Genomic DNA, 22572 nt, shown 5'->3' on the forward strand with positions numbered 1-22572 from the left:
CTGTGGAGTGCTCAGCCACTTACACGTTAATTTCACGAGCAGGCTGTTCCGTTTTTCGGATCAACCGGAACCCTCGTCGTCGTAACCAATTCTTTTTTTAGAGTTGAAAAGGTCGAGTTGCGTCCCCTAGACAGTCTGTGGTTTGAGTTTCTGATTCTCGACCCCATGTCGAATTTATCGATTTTTTTCAGAACTGGGGGAACTTTTCAAAATTTTTGCTGCGTTAGTTTTGAATTATGATATTGGGCTATGTGTGTGTCACGTTTCATCAGAATCGGTTGAAAGCCATGGTCAGGGTGAGGGTACAACCAAACAGACACACAGAAACACACACAGACAAACTGCCGTTTATAATGTCATAAGGATATAATATTGTTTCACTTTCATTCTTTCACTTTTAATTCTAATGTAATAACATTAAGATCATCTTATTTCGATTGAAGTCAAGTAGTGTGTCTGTCTCCTATGATTTAGATTCTTAACTACTCCCACATTTTGCGGTGCAGTTTAACCAAAACCGGGTATCTTATAGTCGTGATTCATATCGAGCCCTTCTGGGTATTAGCGTGCGTCTACGATGAGCCTACGATTTAAAAAAAATTTACCATCATTTTTTCCCATTTTAATGCATTTTTTTCGCTATTATATAAGGGAAGTAACTCTCTAAAAATGTCTACGATGAGTCAACGATTTAAAAAAAATTTACCATAATTTTTTTCCCTTTTAATGCATTTTTTTCGCTATTATATAAGGGAAGTATCTCTCTAAAAATGTCTACGATGAGTCAACGATTTAAAAAAAAATTTACCACCATTTTTTTTCAATTTTAATGCATTTTTTCGCTATTATATAAGGGAAGTAACTCTCTAAAAATGTCTACGATGAGTCAACGATTTAAAAAAAAATTTACCATCATTTTTTTCCATTTTTAATGCATTTTTTTGCTATTTTTTGGCTATAACTCTCTAAAAATGCTTATATAGTTATTTCCCTTACAAACCCGAGCAACGCCGGACGATACTGCTAGTTTGAAATAAAGGAATAATTTACATCCTAATGTGAACAACATTATGCATCGGCAGCTTTCCGTGTTTATGACCATCACCGCAGAATGGTGTGTCAGTGTATGCGTTTACTGACATGACAAATGGCTGGAGGGGGGGTGAAACAGTAGCAACGTCAACAATAATTACCTTTTGATTTTGTAGGATTTCCACGTGTTCATCATGGTCAGTGACCACAGTGACCGAAGACGGCTGACGGTCTGGAGTGTCAAATTGGTAATTGGCTATCACTGTGAACGTACCATTGACCACGTCTCTGGACAACACGACGCTGCATCTGGCTTTGATTTCATAATGGAGCCGGTCGAATGTTGTGATGTGCTGGCCGCCAAACAGAACTGCATGAGCTGAAAGAAAGAATGCGTGTGAGTATGTATGGGTGAGAGAGAGCTGGGTAACTAAGAGAGAGAGAGGGAGGGAGAGAGTGAGAGAGAGAGAGAGAGAGAGAGAGAGAGAGAGAGACAGGCTGTATATGCTAAAAATCATAGATGGAGCTTCTGTATTTTAGTCACATAAGCTAGAAATAGAAGCCAAATTCCCTTCAACCCATCTTTATGTATGTATGTTTATCATCTTTCACTTTTTAATTTTAGAGTAAATTTTGACCAGCCACCTACTTGGTAGCAAGGCTATGAAGGAAAGTATCTTGTTTTGTTTGTCATCCTTTAAATCTTAAGCTCTTGCAGATTTTTATAGTCCTAAATATTGTGACCATTTGTAGCACATGAATTAAGGATTTGCACTATTTCCCAAAGATTCCAAGTTTAGCCACACTTTGCTCCAGATGGGTCGGTATGAATCCTGTTGCTTCAATAATAATGGATATGCGCAGGAGTGGCTGTGTGGTAAGTAGCTTGCTTACCAACCACATGGTTCCGGGTTCAGTCCTACTGCGTGGCACCTTGGGCAAGTGTCTTCTACTATAGCCTCAAGCCGACCAATGCCTTGTGAGTGGATTTGGTAGACGGAAACTGAAAGAAGCCTGTCATGTATATGTATATATATATATATATATATATATTATATGACTTCATAATTTAAAATTGAATAGAAGGTCTTGAAACCACCTGATGAATGTCCTTAGAAGTGACAGGAAACAATTGTAGTGGATAACTTAATTTTATTTAATTTATATAAAAATTTTTATGTATTGGATTAAGTCTTTCTTTGTTTGATTTGCATTATAGTGGTTTTGTCTCTAATTAATATTATATATATATATATATATATATATATATATATATATTATATACATAGGCACAGGAGTGGCTGTGTGGTAAGTAGCTTGCTTACCAACCACATGGTTCCGGGTTCAGTCCCACTGCGTGGCACCTTGGGCAAGTGTCTTCTACTATAGCCTCAGGCCAACCAAAGCCTTGTGAGTGGATTTGGTAGACGGAAACTGAAAGAAGCCCATCATATATATGTATATATATATATGTGTTTATGTGTGTGTGTGTATATGTTTGTGTGTCTGTGTTTGTCCCCCTAGCATTGCTTGACAACCGATGCTGGTGTGTTTACGTCCCCGACTCTTAGCAGTTCGGCAAAAGAGACCGATAGAATAAGTACTGGGCTTACAAAAGAATAAGTCCCAGGGTCGATTTGCTCGACTAAAAGGCGGTGCTCCAGCATGGCCGCAGTCAAATGACTGAAACAAGTAAAAGATAAAAGATAAAGATATGAAGCTGAAAGTGTATTGGAATTGCTAACACGTTTGTGTGTGTATGTGTAAGACAAGAAAGAATCGCCCATGTCAAATCTATATGTATAGATATGTGTATATATCAAATGACCATCAAGCTTACCTTTGAATGGTGGAAACCAGTTTGCTACATCAGCAGAAGGTTTCATCTCATAGTATAAATCCCAGAATGTGAGTTCAGATCCCAGCAAATTTCTGGCTCTTCTGTAAATGCCCACGGCCCTTTCTCTAACCTGGCTGCTGAAATCTCTGCCAAATTGTACTATATTGCTTGGTATTGTAAACACATAATATTTCACTTCAAATACAATATGACCCGACTTTTGTATTATGATGTTTGGGGTCATACTGAAATTGGTTAGGGTGTCTCTCATGGACGACAGTTTTGTGCTCACTGATTTACGTATGCTTTCTTTGAGGCTTATATCGCTGCATGCTGATATCGTCTGTGTGATAAATGATAAATTATGTGATATTTGAATGAATGAAAGATTAGCTAAATGAATCAAGGAGTGATTGAGTGGAAGGGGTCTAAATGTTAAAGTGACTGAGGTTGGAGGTTATTATCCGCAAGGTTGAGACAATGGGACAAGGAATTAAGGAGTAAATATATCTTTTAACTTGTTGTGGCCATGCTGGGGCACCATTTTGAAGGGTTTTAGTTGAACAAATCAACTCTATGATTTTGAAGTCTAGTACTTATTCTATTGATCACTTTTGCTGAACTGCTATGTTACAGGGAGATAGACACACCAACACTAGTTAAGCAGTGGGTGGGTGTATCGTTAATGAATTATTGCTTGACTCTCCAGCAATGTCTTGGTGTTTTTAGGAGTAACTGCAGTGAATTTACCTTTAGAAGTTAGAATACGTCACAAACATATTTTAACTCACCACAACTTGTCAGAAAGTGCGTATAAAGTGTATGCAGTAGTGAACAAATGTCTGGAAAGCAAACAATGAATGAGTCAGATACGTGCTTGTGTGTGTATGGAGGGGAGAAAATCAGGTGTAGTGTTGGCGAATCTCAGGAAGCATGGAAGGTTTGAAGGATGCAGTGCTTCAACAACTAACAACTGATGCCGGCAGTTTGTTCCATGCTTCAGCAACTCTTAGCATGAAAAAATGTTTCCTAAAGTCATGGGAGCTGTGCTGTTTTCTGACTTCGTAAATACGTCCACGGGTGTGAGATGGGTGGAGTTTGAAAAGGTGCTCAGAGTTATTGTTAGTAAGATGGTTAATAATTTTATGGGTGTCTGCATATGCAGTAATGTACAAATGTCTGGGAAGTGCACAATGTATGAGTCAGATACATGAATGCATGTGTATGGAGGGGAGAAAATCAGGTGTAGTGTTGGCGAATCTCAGAAAGCATGGAAGTTTTGAAGGATGCAGTGCTCCAACAACTAACAATTGATGCCAGCAGTTTGTTCCATGCTTCAGCAACTCTCAGCGTGAAAAAGTGTTTCCGAAAGTCATGGGAGCTGTGCTGCTTTCTGACTTTGTAAATATGTCCTCGGGTGTTAGACGGGTGGAGTTTGAAAAGGTGCTCAGAGTTATTGTTAGTAAGATGGTTAATAATTTTATGGATGTCTGCATATGCAGTAATGTACAAATGTCTGGGAAGTGAACAGTGTATGAGTCAGATAGATGCTTGTGTGTGTATGGAGGGGAGAAAATCAGGTGTAGTGTTGGCGAATCTCAGGAAGCATGGAAGTTTTGAAGGACGCAGTGCTCCAACAACTAACAACTGATGCCGGCAGTTTGTTCCATGCTTCAGCAACTCTCAGCGTGAAAAAATGTTTCCTAAAGTCATGGGAGCTGTGCCGCTTTCTGACTTTGTAAACATGTCGACAGGTGTTAAGACGGGTGGAGTTTGAAAAGGTGCTCAGAGTTATTGTATGTAAGCTGGTTAATAATTTTATGGGTGTCTGCATATGCAGTAATGTACAAATGTCTGGGAAGTGAACAGTGTATGAGTCAGATAGATGCTTGTGTGTGTATGGAGGGGAGAAAATCAGGTGTAGTGTTGGCGAATCTCAGGAAGCATGGAAGTTTTGAAGGACGCAGTGCTCCAACAACTAACAACTGATGCCGGCAGTTTGTTCCATGCTTCAGCAACTCTCAGCGTGAAAAAATGTTTCCTAAAGTCATGGGAGCTGTGCCGCTTTCTGACTTTGTAAACATGTCGACGGGTGTTAAGACGGGTGGAGTTTGAAAAGGTGCTCAGAGTTATTGTTAGTAAGATGGTTAATAATTTTATGGGTGTCTGCATATGCAGTAATGTACAAATGTCTGGGAAGTGAACAGTGCATGAGTCAGATAGATGCTTGTGTGTGTATGGAGGGGAGAAAATCAGGTGTAGTGTTGGCGAATCTCAGGAAGCATGGAAGTTTTGAAGGACGCAGTGCTCCAACAACTAACAACTGATGCCGGCAGTTTGTTCCATGCTTCAGCAACTCTCAGCGTGAAAAAATGTTTCCGAAAGTCATGGGAGCTGTGCTGCTTTCTGACTTTGTAAATATGTCCATGGGTGTTAGACGGGTGGAGTTTGAAAAGGTGCTCAGAGTTATTGTTAGTAAGATGGTTAATAATTTTATGGGTGTCTGCATATGCAGTAATGTACAAATGTCTGGGAAGTGAACAGTGTATGAGTCAGATAGATGCTTGTGTGTGTATGGAGGGGAGAAAATCAGGTGTAGTGTTGGCGAATCTCAGGAAGCATGGAAGTTTTGAAGGACGCAGTGCTCCAACAACTAACAACTGATGCCGGCAGTTTGTTCCATGCTTCAGCAACTCTCAGCGTGAAAAAATGTTTCCTAAAGTCATGGGAGCTGTGCCGCTTTCTGACTTTGTAAACATGTCGACGGGTGTTAGACGGGTGGAGTTTGAAAAGGTGCTCAGAGTTATTGTTAGTAAGATGGTTAATAATTTTATGGGTGTCTGCATATGCAGTAATGTACAAATGTCTGGGAAGTGAACAGTGTATGAGTCAGATAGATGCTTGTGTGTGTATGGAGGGGAGAAAATCAGGTGTAGTGTTGGCGAATCTCAGGAAGCATGGAAGTTTTGAAGGACGCAGTGCTCCGACAACTAACAACTGACGCAGGCAGTTTATTCCATGCTTCAGCAACTCTTAGCGTGAAAAAATATTTCTGAAAGTCATGGGAGCTGTGCTGCTTTCTGACTTTGTAAATATGTCCACGAGTGTTAGACGGGTGGAGTTTGAAAAGGTGCTCAGAGTTATTGTATGTCCAGGCTGTCAAATTATAATTGACTACTGTATGCCAAAAATAGACTTGACAGCAGAAAGAGTACAACAGGCTCAAACTGTCACACCACACTACATTGAGTGAGTACAACATGTCCAGCCTCCAAACAGAGCTGCATGACCAGAGATGATCTGGGCTACTCAATCATAACATCATCATCATCATCATCATTATTTAACGTCCGTCTTCCATGCTAGCATGGGTTGGACGAATGACTGTGGGCTGGCGAACGAGATGGCTGCACCAGGCTTCAATCTTGATTTGGCAGAGTTTCTACAGCTGGATGCCCTTCCTAATGCCAACCACTCCGAGAGTGTAGTGGGTGCTTTTTATGTGCCACCGGCACAGGGGTCAGTCAGGCGGTACTGGCAACGACCTTGCTCGAATCTTTTACACATGTCACCGGCACAGGTGCCAGTAAGGCGATGCTGGTAACGATCATGCTCGAATGGTGTCTTTTATGTATATATGTATGTATATGTCATCATCATCATCATCGTTTAATGTCCACTTTCCATGCTGGCATGGGTTAGACGGTTTTGACTGAGGGCCAGCGAACCAGATGGCTGCACCAGGCTTCAATCTTGATTTGGCAGAGTTTCTACAGCTGGATGCCCTTCTTAATGCCAACCACTCCGAGAGTGTAGTGGGTGCTTTTTATGTGCCACCGGCACGGGGGCCAGTCAGGCGGTACTGGCAACGACCTCGCTCGAATCTTTTACACATGCCACCGGCACAGGTGCCAGTAAGGTGATGCTGGTAACGATCACGCTCGAATGGTGCCCTTTTATGTATATATGTATGTATATGTCATCATCATCATCATCGTTTAACGTCCACTTTCCATGCTGGCATGGGTTGGATGAATGACTGAGGGCTGGCGAACCAGATGGCTGCACCAGGCTTCAATCTTGATTTGGCAGAGTTTCTACAGCTGGATGCCCTTCTTAATGCCAACCACTCCGAGAGTGTAGCGGGTGCTTTTTACGTGCCACCGGCACGGGGGTAAGTCAGGCGGTACTGGCAACGACCTCGCTCGAATCTTTTACACATGCCACCGGCACAGGTGCCAGTAAGGCGATGCTGGTAACGATCATGCTTGAATGGTGTCTTTTATGTGATAGGGGAAAATACAGTATGTTCAGATTGTCACATTCGACAGGAGCCTGGGGTTAAGCAACAACAGCAATATGACCCTCACCTTAAAAAAAGGACAAACAAATTGTAATTACCTCATAATAAATCTCTTTGGTGATATCAAACAATGCATTGATGATCGGTAACTCTATGTATGATTGGAAATAGTCTCTAGCCTGTGCCAGGATTGAGACTAGTCGATCAGTTACATATTCCATGATTTGAATTCCATTCTCAAAGACAAGCTCAAAAGCATCCATAAAAAACTTGGTGAGTTTTGGACCAAATTCATGTTTGACATAATGTGTGATGTCTGAAATAATAAAGAAGGGAGATAATTAAATAAATACGATAATTAAATAAATTAAGGTAAAGTAGCCTATTAAATGACTCCTTTCTTGTTATCTATATTTTTATTTTGTGGTATTTAGTTATATCCCTTAGATTTAGACTTCAAATATTGCCACAACAGTAAATTATTACGGAGATGTACTTGCATAGCAAGTGACCTGATCTGAGATCGTGTGCTGAAACGAAAACAATTGCAGAGTGGAAGGTGTTTATAAGCCATTTAAGAAACACACAAAACCGTTAGATTCACTTCAACATTTAAATTTAATTTGTCAAAATATTTTCGTCGCTAAAATCCGCGACCTGTTCCCTGACAAAGCTTCTAAATTATTAGAATCATTAGAACTACATGGTTCTGGGTTCAGTCCCACTGTGTCTTCTACTACAGCCTCAGGCCTATCAAAGCCTTGTGAGTGGATTTGGTAGATGGAAACGGAAAGAAGCCTGTCATATATTGTGGGGCACAAACATAAGGACAAAGACTCACACAAACACAAACACACACACACACACACACACATTTCAGTTTCCGCTCACCAAATGTACTCACAAGGTGTCACGCAGTGGGACTGAACCTAGAAGCATGTGGTTGAGAAGCAAACTTCTATACCCCATCTGTACCTATCATCATCATCATCATCATCATCATCATCATTGTTTTATGTCTGCTTTTTAGCGGTGTCAAATGAAAATGTCACCCATAATTATGGCCCTAGTATCGATCTATTGCATTTCAATCTATTTTAGGGTTAGGGGTGGGGTTAGGGTTAGGGGTGGGGGAAGGGTATCTTTTTTTCTTCACAAATGTAAATAAACCCAATCTGTTTCTTAAACGAGGGACATATTCATACAGCACGGAATGTTTTGACTCCAAATGGACGTATTTGATTGGTAAAAATTGCCGAAATGCTCGATTTTAAAGTGGAAATATGTTACAACATATAGAATTTTCTCAATAAAGCCAAGAAAAAATGATGTTTTAAAAACACATTCTACCAGTATACGAAGTTTAAAAGTGTTTAGTTAACTAGAAATTGTGTTGACATCTGCCATTCAAAAGGAAAAGATCCAAATTTCATTAGAATCTGATGGGCCAGAAGACTACACTAAACACCAGTGTCTACTTGGCCATGGTTTCTATGGCTGGACGCCCTTCCTTGAGCCAACCACTTTACAGAGTGTACTGGCTGCTTTTTTCCTGGCACCAACACAAGGAAGGTAACCAAAATGATTTCATATTTTAGTGCAAAGTGGCCTTAGATACAAATTCCCAACAACAAATAAGACAACTCACCATTTATATAGAAATTCTGTTTCACGTAATTCACTGCAGCCATGACCAGTTCAATATAATGGCTATGATTTCTATGGAGGTGGTGTGTAAGGGTCTTGCTCATGTATGTAGATGTCATCTGGAAAAAAAAAAGCCATGTTTTGTAATGATTTTTAGAGGAATTTAATAAGAATCATGCAACCACAAAAGGGATTATTTCTTTTTAGAATGACATTATAAGGTAGGTGTGAAAGGCCAGAGCCTTTCATAAAATTGTAAAATATTTTGGCTGGATACAACTGACCATCACATGGTCTATTCTTACTAAAATAAATTCAAATTTATTTTGATTCTGTGTTAATTTCTGTTCTGTCATAAGCCCAAAATAGTAATAGAATTCTATGAATAAATAAAAAAAAGACTAATTTATTTTAAAGTTAAAAAATCTATTTATTTAAATAGATAGAAAATCATTTAAATGAAAAAAATTATTTTAAATGAATAAAAAAAATAAACTCATTTACTTAAAAGAAATAATGATTCATTTTGAAATAAATGAAAAAAATTTGTTTTAAATAAACAAAAATTGTTAAATAAATAAAATCATTAATTTCAGACAAAGAAATAAATAAAATCATTTAAATAATTAAAAAGAAAACAGAATAATTTTTGCATTGTTAATTGTTTCTGTTACTCACATTCTAAATATAGAATACTTCATAAACTATCTTCTCAAAGACCAAGGAAAAAAACAAAGAAGTAAATATGCCAGTGTAGCCTTGTCTGGATGATGAGAAAATTATTAGATTTTGCAGGTTTCCAATTACAATGGAAAGGAAAAGAAAATTTATTTGAAACACAGACAGACAGACAGTAATTTCCTTTGTTTCATTCTTGTTTTTTAAATTGCAACAAATGACTGTTGCTGATAAATATTTCAGACAAATATTTATTGTTATAACATTGATACAAACTTTTGTTTTTTTTTAATCCATTTCTGGTCAAAGTTTTTTGTTTTGACTGCCCCCACCCCCCCACCGTGCCGGTGGCACGTAAAAAGCACCCACTACACTCTCGGAGTGGTTGGCGTTAGGAAGGGCATCCAGCTGTAGAAACTCTGCCAGATCAAGACTGGAGCTTGGTGCAGCCATCTCGTTCGCCAGCCCACAGTCAAAATCGTCCAACCCATGCTAGCATGGAAAACGGACGTTAAACGACGATGATGATGATGATGATGATGATGATGATTTTCATTTTTCTTTTTACTACAAAGACCCCAGACATGACATGGAGATCCTAAGTAAATGATACCCCGAGTGAGAGCTTGAGTTACCAGTGCCTTTAGTTGACCTTGATAAGAGAACCACAATTTCTTTCAATCATATAAAGTTCTCCGAGAAGTTAAAGATATTGAATTACTCACCTTATATTGGTCATATAAATATTGGAATATCTGTTGGCAAATTTCCCATATTTTCACCATCTCAAACCACACCCGTGATCGATACTGAAGGAGCTGACCATAAAGTCCACCCTTCAAATAGTCATATACTTTCCACATCGCATTTTGGAAAGACTTCACATAGAGGTAATTGTTGTTGTAGTGATCCACAAGTATCTTGGAATAGATGGAATATTCACGGTGGGCATTTTCAAATTCAGCTTTAATGTATGGGATGAGGGGTTTCGCTTCAGTATGAATGGCTTGGTTAATGGGCTTCACAATGTCCCAGAAGGACATTGCAATATTTCGAATACTTTGTTGTCCTGTTGACTGAAATTCTTTATGACAAGTTTTAAGAGCTTGAGAAAAATAATTCTGAAAACAAAAAAAAAATATATATATATAGGCACAGGAGTGGCTGTGTGGTAAGTAGCTTGCTTACAAACCACATGGTTCTGGGTTCAGTCCCACTGTGTGGCACCTTGGGCAAGTGTCTTCTGCTATAGCCTCGGGCCGACCAAGGCCTTGTGAGTGGATTTGGTAGACGGAAACTGAAAAGAAGCCCGTCGTATATATGTATATATATATATATATATATATATGCGTGTGTGTGTTTGTGTGTCTGTGTTTGTCCCCCTAGCATTGCTTGACAACAGATGCTGGTGTGTTTACGTCCCCATTACTTAGCAGTTCAGCAAAAAGAGACTGATAGAATAAGTCCTGGGCTTACAAAAAGAATAAGTCCCGGGGACGAGTTGCTCGATTAAAAGCGGTGCTCCAGCATGGCCGCAGTCAAATGACTGAAACAAGTAAAAGAGTAAAGAGTAAAGAGTATATATATAGTACAAAGTAAGGTAGGGGTAATAAGGGTAACTCACTATGGAATATCAGTTATCTAATATACTGCTGGTGAAGTACCCAAAAAACAAATACATAAATGCTTATAATTGCAGTGCAATTAATTCATTTATTGTATTGGATGGGTGAAGGTAAAATATTTGCTAACTGTTGTGCCTACTCAACAATGGATCTCTCTCTTGCACTCCGTCGGTTACGACGATGAGGGTTCCGGTTGATCCGAATCAACGGAACAGCCTGCTCGTGAAATTAACGTGTAAGTGGCTGAGCACTCCACAGACACGTGTACCCTTAACGTAGTTCTCGGGGATATTCAGCGTGACACAGAGAGTGACAAGGCCGGCCCTTTGAAATACAGGTACAACAGAAACAGGAAGTAAGAGTGGAGTGAGAGAAAGTTGTGGCGAAAGAGTACAGCAGGGATCACCACCATCCCCTGCCGGAGCCTCGGATGGAAGCACTCAGTCGGTTACGACGACGAGGGTTCCGGTTGATCCGAATCAACGGAACAGCCTGCTCGTGAAATTAACGTGTAAGTGGCTGAGCACTCCACAGACATGTGCACCCTTAATGTAGTTCTCGGGGATATTCAGCGTGACACAGAGAGTGACAAGGCCGGCCCCTTGAAATACAGGTACAACAGAAACAGGAAGTAAGAGTGAGAGAAAGTTGTGGTGAAAGAGTACAGCAGGGATCACCACCATCCCCTGCCGGAGCTTCGTGGAGATTTTAGGTGTTTTCGCTCAATAAACACTCACAACGCCCGGTCTGGGAATCGAAACCGCGATCCTATGACCGCGAGTCCGCTGCCCTAACCACTGGGCCATTGCGCCTCCACTACTCAACAATGGAGCTAACTTCTGACCATAGAATTGTTTTTTGTGACTTCCGATTGATAATAATAATAGCAATAATAATGATGATGATAATGATGATGATGATGATAATTCTTTCTTATTTGGGTACAAGGCTAGCAAATTTGCCGGGAGGAAGTTAATTGATTACTTTCACTCTGATATTTAACTGGTGCCTTATGAACCTTAGAGAAATGAAAGGTAAAACCGACCTTGGCAGAAGAAATGCCATAAAACATTATGCCACTTCAAACAATATATATATTTCTTTATTGTCCAGAAGGGGCTAAACATAGAGGGGACAAACAAGGACAGACGAAGGAATTGAGTCGATTATATCGACCCAGTGCGAAACTGGTACTATATTTGTAGACCCCGAAAGGATGAAAGGCAAAGTTGACCTCAGTGGAATTTGAACTCAGAACGTAACGGCAGACGAAATACCTATTTCTTTACTACCCACAAGGGGCTAAACACAGAGGGGACAAACAAGGACAGGCATAGGTATTAAGTTGGTTACATCGACTCTAGTGCATAACTGGTACTATATTTATCGACCCCAAAAAGATGAAAGGCAAAGTTGACCTCGGCGGAATTTGAACTCAGTATGTAACGACAGACGAAATACCGCTAAGCATTTCGCCCGGCGCGCTAACGTGTCTGCCAGCTCGCCGCCTTAACTTCAAACAATATATAATGCCCCAACACCCACACACACATAGTCACAAGTGTAGCTGTGTGGTAAGAAGCTTGCTTCCCAACCACATGGTTCTGGGTTCAATCCCACTGCATGGCATCTTGGGCAGGTATGTCTTCTACTATAGCTTCCAGCCTACTATACCTGTAGGCGGTGAGATGGCAGAAATGTTAGCACACCGGGCGAAATGCTGAGCAGTATTTCGTCTGCCATTACGTTCTGAGTTCAAATTCCGCCGAGGTCGACTTTGCCTTTCATTCTTTCGGGGTCTATAAATATAGTACCAGTTACGCACTGGAGTCGATGTAACCGACTTAATCCGTTTGTCTGTCCTTGTTTGTCCCCTCTGTGTTTAGCCCCTTGTGGGTAATAAAGAAATATATAGCTTCCAGCTGACCATAGACTTGTAATGAATTTGGTAGACAGAAACTGAAAGAAGCTTGTTGTACATATGTGTGTGTGTGTCAGTGCTTGTCTCCACTACCACTTGACAACCAATGTTGGTTTGTTTACATCCCTGTGACTTAGTGGTTTGGCAAAAACAGACCAGTAGAAAAAGTACCAGGCTTAAAAAAAAAAAAAAAAAGGTACTAGGGTTAATTCATCCTACCAAAAGTTCTTCAAGGCAGTGCCCCAGATAAAAAAATAAAAGATTTACACACACTTATATCTTTGATGAAATTTGGTTTCCAGATCATCTCCCCATAAAGGATATCTCCGGGTCGCAGTTCAAACAGAGCCTCGTTGGAGCTGCTGGAACTGAATGGGCCAGTGTTAATATTGTCCATAAAAAGGACACCAGATTTGGTAAAATTGATCATCATGTTATACATATTGGTGACATTATCTGAAATATTGTAAATAATGGTGTAAAAATATATTTATTAATTGGCACATTAACAAAGTGTTTAGGATTAAATTTATGAACAAAGTGTGCAGGAGTGGCTGTGTGGTAAGTAGCTTGTTTACGAACCACATTGTTCCGGGTTCAGTCCCACTGCGTGGCACCTTGGTCAAGTGTCTTCTACTATAGCCTCAGGCCGACCAAAGCCTTGTGAGTGGATTTGGCAGTCGGAAACTGAAAAGAAGCCCGTCGTATATATGTATATATATATATAATATATATATATATATATATATAATATATATATATATATATGTATGTATGTGTGTGTGTTTGTGTGTCTGTATTTGTCCGCCCTAGCATTGCTTGACAACCGATGCTGGTGTGTTTATGTCCCCGTTACATATATAAATATATATATATACATATACGCAGGAGTGGCTGTGTGGTAAGTAGCTTGCTAACCAACCACATGGTTCCGGGTTCAGTCCCACTGCGTGGCACCTTGGGCAATGCTATAGCCTCGGGCCGACTAAAGCCTTGTGAGTGGATTTGGTAGACGGAAACTGAAAAGAAGCCCGTCGTATATATGTATATATATATGTATGTGTGTGTCTGTGTTTGTCCCCCTAGCATTGCTTGACAACCGATGCTGGTGTGTTTACGTCCCTGTTACTTAGCGGTTCGGCAAAAAGAGACCGATAGAATAAGTACTGGGCTTACAAAGAGAATAAGTCCTGGGGTCGAGTTGCTCGAATAAAGGCAGTGCTCCAGCATGGCCGCAGTCAAATGACTGAAACAAGTAAAAGAGTAAAAGAGTAAAGTCGTTAACATTTTTTTGGTGTCACCCCAGGCTAGAGTCTTTTATTACAGCCATGAGTCGACAGAAGTCTTGTGTGTGTGTGGGGGGGGAGGGGAATGTGTGTGTACGTGTGTCTCTTTTATTTTCTGTTTCAGTCTTTAGACGGAATTTTTTAATCCAATGAATTAACCCTTATTTTTTAAGTGTGGTTCTTATTTTACCAGCCCCCTTTGCTGAACCGCTACGTTATGGGGGCATAAACACACCCAGACCAGTTGGGACAAGCTAGAGGTAGTGATAGCTCCTATTATCATCATCATCATCATCATCATTTAACGTCTGCTTTCCATGCTGGCATGGGTTGGACGGTTTGACCGGGGTCTGAGAAGCCCGAAGGCTGCACCAGGCCCAGTCAGATCTGGCAGTGTTTCTACAGCTTGATGCCCTTCCTAACGCCAACTACTCTGTGAGTGTAGTGGGTGTTTTTTATGTGCCACCAACACAGGTGCCAGACGAGGTCGACTTTGCCTTTAATATTTTCGGGGTCTATAAATATGGTACCTGTTACGCACTGGGGTCGATGTAACCGACTTAATCCGTTTGTCTGTCCATGTTTGTCCCCTCTATGTTTAACCCCTAGTGGGTAAGAAAGAAATAGGTATTTCGTCTGCCATTACGTTCTGAGTTCAAATTCCGCCGAGGTCGACTTTGCCTTTCATCCTTTCGGGGTCTATAAATATAGTACCAGTTACGCACTGGGGTCGATGTAACCGACTTAATCCATTTGTCTGTCCATGTTTGTCCCCTCTATATTTAGTCCCTAGTGGGTAATAAAGAAATAGGTATTTCGTCTGCCGTTACGTTCTGAGTTCAAATTCCGCCAAGGTCGACTTTGCCTTTCATCCTTTCGGGGTCTATAAATATAGTACCAGTTACGCACTGGGGTCGATGTAACCGACTTAATCCGTTTGTCTGTCCTTGTATCTATGTGAGAATAACATGCCCCCTTCCAAATATTCAAGGGGTCCTTATTTTATCATGAAAGAAAGGATGAAAAGCAAAACCAGCCCCAGCGAAAGACAGTAATGATAGTTGAAGATAACAAAACTAAACACACACACCCCCATGTGCACACATGCATACAACAATGCACATATGCACACACACACACATACATATGCACATACACGCATACACACATGCACACACTCATACACACACATGCACATACACACATATGCACACACACACACATACTCATGCACCTACACGCACACTCACATATATGGACATACACACACATGCACCTACAAACACACACACACATGCACCTACAACACACACACACACACACACATGGACCTACAAACTCACACACACATGCACCTACAAACACACACACATGCACCTACAAACACACACACACACATGCACCTACAAACACACACACACATCCCTACAAAACACACACACACAACATGCACCTACAAACACACACACACACATGCACCTACAAACACACACACACATGGACCTACAACCACACACACATGGACCTACAAACACACACAAACACATGGACCTACAAACACACACACATGGACCTACAAACACACACACATGGACCTACAAACACACACACACACACACATGGACCTACAAACACACACACACATGGACCTACAAACACACACACATGGACCTACAAACACACACACACATGGACCTACAAACACACACACATGGACCTACAAACACACACACACACACACATGGACCTACAAACACACACACACATGGACCTACAAACACACACACATGGACCTACAAACACACACACACATGGACCTACAAACACACACACATGGACCTACAAACACACACACACACACACATGGACCTACAAACTCACACACATGCACCTACAAACACACACACATGCACCTACAAACACACACACACATGCACCTACAAACACACACACACACACACATCTTACCTGGGTCATGCATCAGTTTCATATTGAAGCTACAAGCGGCTGTGTCAAAGGTTCCTTCCATCAAAAGGTCTTCTCGCAGGGGTTCCTTCTTCAACCGTCGCACCATAATTTGGTATGTCCCCTCGGCGTCAACAGAAGCAGTAAGACTAATTTCCTTCTTTGGGCTTAAAATCTGGAATTTTAAACAAATTTTCATTTACTTCATTTACTAGGCGTAGGAGTGGCTGTGTGGTAAGTAGCTTGCTTACCAACCACATGGTTCCGGGTTCAGTCCCACTGCGTGGCACCTTGGGCGAGTGTCTTCTACTATAGCCTCGGGCCGACCAATACCTTGTGAGTGGATTTGGTAGACGGAAACTGAAAGAAGCCTGTCGTATATATATATATTTATATATATATGTGTGTGTGTGTGTGTGTGTTTGTGTGTCTGTGTTTGTCCCCCTAGCATTGCTTGACAACCGATGCTGGTGTGTTTACGTCCCCGTAACTTAGTGGTTCGGCAAAAGAGACCGATAGAATAAGTACTAGGCTTCCAAAGAATAAGTCCTGGGGTCGATTTGCTCGACTAAAGGTGGTGCTCCAGCATGGCCACAGTCAAATGACTGAAACAAGTAAATGAGTACACGAGAGAATGAGTTGTATTTCATTTGGAGCCCTGATGACGACGACGACAGCGAAGACGGCGACGGCAGCGACGGCGACGGCGACGGCGACGGCGACGGCGACGGCGATGGTTTCTGATTTTGAGGTGAGAAGAATAGTCGATACTGTTGACCCCAAATTTTGACTAGAAGAAATACTTGCCTGAAAGAGAAACTTCTTTTCTGACCAATACATCTTCAGATTCTTCAACCTTGTCATCTCTTTCCGTTGGGTTACATGGGAGGAATACAGCTCCAAGTCATAGATGCCAGGGGCCAGGGTAATAAAAGACTCTAGTTTGATAAACATGTCAGTGTATAAGTTCTCAGAAAGCACAGCCAGTCTGTATTTGCCATTGGTTTCAAATAGTTTAGAATGAAAGACAAGTGTCATTGGACCATCTTTTTCCCTGCTTAATGTAAAAACTGCCTTGCCACTCATCAAGATGTTGCGTTCTCTCCCACTCAGCCTCACTTTTAATTTCACTTGCTGAAATGATAAGAAATGGATATACAAATAAATAGCAAAATCAAACCAAATCAAATCAGATATCAGAAAGCAGAACCAAAATCGAAGTCGATCAACATCAATGGAAATTGCAGCTGTGATACCAGTGCCGGTGAAAAGTAAACGAACCGTCCGATCGTGGCCATTGCCAGCGCCGCCCCAACTGGCACCATCCGTTCATGGCTGTTGCCAGCCTCGCCTGGCCCCCGTGCGGGTGGCACGTAAAAAGCACCATCTGTCCGTGGCCGTTTGCCAGGTCCGTCTGGCACCTGTGCCGGTGGCACGTAAAAAGCACCCACTATACTCACGGAGTGGTTGGCGTTAGGAAGGGCATCCAGCTGTAGAAACTCTGCCAGATCAGACTGGGCCTGGTGCAGCCTACTGGCTTCCCAGACCCCTGCTGAACCGTCCAACCCATGCTAGCATGGAAAGCGGACGTTAAACGATGATGATGATGATGATGATGATGATGATCAGACTCATATCAAACACTGCATGTTGTATGAATTCAAAAAGGGGCTCTTCAGCAGTGGAAGCAGCAAGAAATAATTTGTTCTGTCTTTGGAAATGAAGCTTTAAGGAGATACCAAAGACCCCAAAAAACTACAGACCAATCAGTCTACTATTATACATCTACAAGATCCTGTCGAATATCATATAAAACAGAATTGAGAGAAAGCTGAATGAGAAAGCATCAGGAAAGGGAGACTTCAGGAAAAACTACAGCACAATAGACCACATATCTCTCTATATATAAACGGCAGTTTGTCTGTGTGTGTTTCTGTGTGTCTGTCAGGTTGTACCCTCACCCTGACCATGGCTTTCAACCAATTCTGATGAAACTTGACACACACATAGCCCAATGTCATAATTCAAATCTAACGCAGCGAAAATTTTGAAAAGTTCCCCTACTTCTGAAAAAGATCGATAAATTCGATATGGGGTCGACAATCAGAAACACAAACCACAGACTGTCTAGGGGACGCAACTCGACCTTTTTAACTATCAAAAAAAAATTTACCATAATTTTTTTTCCCATTTTTTTGCTATTTTTTGGCTATAACTCTCTAAAAATGCTTTATAGTTATTTCCCTTACAAACCCGAGCAACGCCGGGTGATACTGCTAGTATGTTTATAAACGAAATGAGGGGAAAATGTCAAACCTACAACTTATCATTATGTTTAACAGTTGTAGAATTTGAAAAAACTCCCTCATTTCCCCACCCCATTTTCTTTACTTCAAGAAATGGAAGGAATATGTTTACATCATTATTTCTATTTAACATACATTAAGGCTTTATAATATTTAAATCTAATTCAGATGAAATATTTATGCTTACATTTTTGGATTGAGGAAAAAGGACCGATATTCCAAGTCTCTTCATTTTGGAACTATTTTCTCCGTTCAGTTTCAGGAGGAATTTCTTGCTGTTGTTTTCACCATAGTATATAACAGTTGCATCAAAACTTTGTGGGTTTCTCTGTTTATTCTCAAATGTTCCACTAGCTTGAATGGTGCGACTGGGAGTTGTGAATTTTAACATGATCTTAAGAACATCACCAAAATCTAAACGCATCTCCCCAATAAGCATCTTGATGTCTTGAGATAAGGTCATTGCTCTTGGAGATGCTTGAGGTATCTTGACCCAAATAAATAAGGATGATTTGTCTGGAAGGTGGATCTGAATTAGTTTCAGGTAAGCGTTTTTGAGGCTGACAGCAAATCGATCGCTACTTTTTTGACCAGATATCAAACCCGATCTCTTTGCTTTGTTGTTGGTCATGTTGGTGTTAATGTCATCAAAGTAAAGAAACAAGGTAGTGGCTGTGGAATTCTGATGGAAGTAAACACTTTGCTTCTGCTTTGTAAAATCACCTTTAACCCTGATCCCCTGATTGCTAATCCACTCAGCAGTGACAAACAAGATATTTGTTTCACTGGACTGTTGCTTTATACTGTCTACAAGATTATCGGATCTGTGGTGATGTTCTCTTAGAGGTTCAATGCCTTTTGTTGTGTGTGGACGCGTATCGAGACTGAGATGAATGTCAGTCTTAAGAACTGGCATGTATGATGAGTCAACAACAACAGTTCCCGACAGACCGTGGTCTGGACATGTGACATGAACAGATTTCCTATTTTCATATTCATTCAGCTCTGAGAACTCATAGAAGACAATGAAATGTTGAGTGCAAGTAGAGTTGATGCTGAACATAGCACTTATATTTTGTCGATCTTTCAAACCAGTATTGGAATTAAGAACTATGTGGATTTTGGACCATTCTCCAAAGTTACAAGTCTTCATTTCTGAATTTATTGGTGAATGATTTTGAATCTCAAAATCCAATTTCTTTGATTTACCTGGTTCTTTTGAATTGATTATGAATAGCCTATATATCAGATGAAAGATTTTCATGTGGATGTTTACTCTTTCTTCACCTAACTGGTTCAGGTATGAACCTGAGAGAACAAAGAAAATGCCATCATAAGCAATTTGGTAGGTGACACGAGACACTTCTTTGTTATCATTATTAAAAAGCCAGACAACAACAACCTTGATGTTAGACGTTGCTAATGAAATATCTACAGCTTTAGAATTTGCGGTTTTGTCTGAAATCGAAATACCTGCTTTGTATACTTCATCATTTAGTCTGAGTTTTAAGGAATACTGAAATTGCTTTGTGCTCCATTTCTTCAAGAAACTGCTTAATGAAATTCTCGGAGCCATTTTAAATCCCAAATTAAGCAATAGGTCATCGTACTTGACTATGTATTTCAAATTCAATGAAATTCGTTCGTGTCTTCTGTTATAAGCATCTGCGTATAATGTAAACCCAAAGTCATTGCTATTCAGAAAATACTGATTCAGGTTGAGGCCCATCAATTCATTTTCATTGTGTTTCAGGCTGCCCGTAATGGTCTTAGAAACTTTGAATTCAGTTGCATAAGAAACCATGAGTTGGAGACTTCTCAAAGACTCATATGGAGTTGTCAGTTTAATGATAGCTTCACTTACACGTCCCTTCACCAAACTGATTTCAAGATGTGAGGTGTTAAAGTATGGTAGAATTTTCAAGAACCCCATTGATGTTAAAGACCTATCATTGATCTTATAGTAAAAATTTAAAGCAACTTCACTCAAATATGGATTATTTCCGTTCTCTGCTCTTAGAGATATATTTGCAATATCCTTTGCGTCTGTTAAATATAAGCTTGTTTTAATTATGACGGGTTTGACACCAGATATTTCCACATAACTTGAACCTGTTTGAATCCCGTCTTTTTTATTATAAACTATTTTGTATGAACTATTCCTCATGAGTGTTGCCAAGAGAGCATGATTCATGATATTTGTTTTGTGTATTGGGGGATGCCAATAAAATATTCCACTGGAAGTGAGCCGATTGAAGTCACTGTAAGAAAGATCAACGCGGGCATGTCCTTTTGAGTCCAGCACATTAAAGTTAAGTTTCCCTTTGGAGTCGTATCCATTGTCAGTTTTGCTGAATTGCATCGAAACATCTGCTGTGTGAACTCCATGGAGTTCTGCCGTTAGCTTGCTGACAGTATTCTTCGGTGTTTTTGGTGAGGTAAAGTTTAAAACGAAACTGGATAAACCATTTTTGTATAATACCAAATTTGAACTGGCTGCATACATCAGTTCAATGCCATCAGGGTCAAAGGTTAGATTTTGCTCCATCCTCCGAAAAGTTGAACTGAACGACCATATAGAATGGTACTTCCCATTCAACCAAAAGTGCTTTCCGCTAATATCAAAGTTTGTCTTGTCGTAGGGATCAGTTGAGTTACGAAAAATCAACTGAAATGATTGCTTGTTTTGTTTGCCTACGCTGAAAACAGCAACAAAAAGCAAATTCTGGTTTGTGCTCTCTGTCTGGTTCAAAACCAGTTCCCATGAAGGGCCTTCAGGGTTGGTTTTGTAGCTCAAAGACGACTCAACAAAGTAACTGATTTTCTTCTTCAAAAACAGGCCCCTATCTGCATTTAGCTGCAGTGTGGCTTTGTAGTGATCCTTTGTGTTCAAGAATGTTGAGCTAAAGTTTGCTGTTCGTCCACTAAAAGTATGAATTTTATTACTCAATCGGTAAACAATGCCGCTGTAGTTCTGAAAGGTTGTGTAAAGGGTCAGTCTTTGACCCTTCTGCCACTGAACTTGTAAATGGTTTGTCAGCTTTGTTGGGATTCTCTTCTGTTGAGTGAATTCTTCTGAGAATAAAATTTCATGATTACGAGTGGAAAACTGAACGGCAAAAGCTAAAGATCGAAAGTGCTTTGTTTCTTCATCAGCAAAACTCAGAGAGGTATTCAGAGCATTTCCTTGTGCAGTTGTAACAGTTAAACTATTTCGGAATTTTCTTGAAAAACTGAAGGAACCGGAGATATAGCTGGTATCAGCTGTAAATTCAAGCTGCTGCAAAAAGCAAAAAAAAAACAAGATAATTACTTTAAGAAAAAGATAGTTTCAGATATCTTTATATATAAAAGAGAAGTTGTGTGTCTGTCTCCTACGATTTAGATTCCTAACTACTCCCACATTTTGCGGTGCAGTTTAACCAAAACCGGGTATCTTATAGTCGTGATTCATATCAAGCCCTTCTGGGTATTAGCGCGTCTACGATGAGTCTACGATTTTTAAAATAATTTACCATCAATTTTTTCCATTTTAATGCATTTTTTTCGCTATTATATAAGGGAAGTAACTCTCTAAAAATGTCTACGATGAGTCAACGATTTTAAAAAAAATTTACCATAATTTTTTTTCCATTTTTAATGCATTCTTTTTTCTATTTTTTGGCTATAACTCTCTAAAATTGGTTTGACTAGGCTGAGTATAGGTGAAGTATGTTTGCTGTGATAAAAAGATTTTCACAGTTCCATGTCCCGCAAAAAAAAAAAAAAATTGGGTCCCATGCCCCACCACAATCTTCACAGGCCTCACACTGAGAATCATCAGTTCAGACCCAGCAGATATCTTTATATATAAAAGTGAAGTTGTGTGTCTGTCTCCTATGATTTAGATTCCTAACTACTCCCACATTTTGCGGTGCAGTGTAACCAAAACCGGGTATCTTATAGTTGTGATTCATATTGAGCCCTTCT

At 40.2% G+C, this 22572-nt stretch overlaps 1 protein-coding gene across 1 annotated transcript in view; it reads right to left on the reverse strand.

The window, feature by feature from the left end:
- The window catches only part of LOC115226508, an 84344-nt gene that overhangs the window by 20911 nt on the left and 40861 nt on the right, over positions 1 to 22572 (reverse strand). The window contains exons 20-28 of the mRNA XM_036515172.1: positions 18791 to 21883; positions 17105 to 17431; positions 16301 to 16472; positions 13318 to 13502; positions 10226 to 10621; positions 8824 to 8941; positions 7274 to 7491; positions 2873 to 3215; positions 1194 to 1411 (exon numbers count right to left, since the gene is read on the reverse strand). Of these exons, the coding sequence (XP_036371065.1) occupies positions 1194 to 1411; positions 2873 to 3215; positions 7274 to 7491; positions 8824 to 8941; positions 10226 to 10621; positions 13318 to 13502; positions 16301 to 16472; positions 17105 to 17431; positions 18791 to 21883 (5070 nt within the window). The remainder of the gene's footprint in view (positions 1 to 1193; positions 1412 to 2872; positions 3216 to 7273; positions 7492 to 8823; positions 8942 to 10225; positions 10622 to 13317; positions 13503 to 16300; positions 16473 to 17104; positions 17432 to 18790; positions 21884 to 22572) is intronic.

This window comes from Octopus sinensis, linkage group LG30, assembly GCF_006345805.1.
Source record: "Octopus sinensis linkage group LG30, ASM634580v1, whole genome shotgun sequence".
NCBI classification, from domain to species: Eukaryota; Metazoa; Mollusca; class Cephalopoda; order Octopoda; family Octopodidae; genus Octopus; species Octopus sinensis.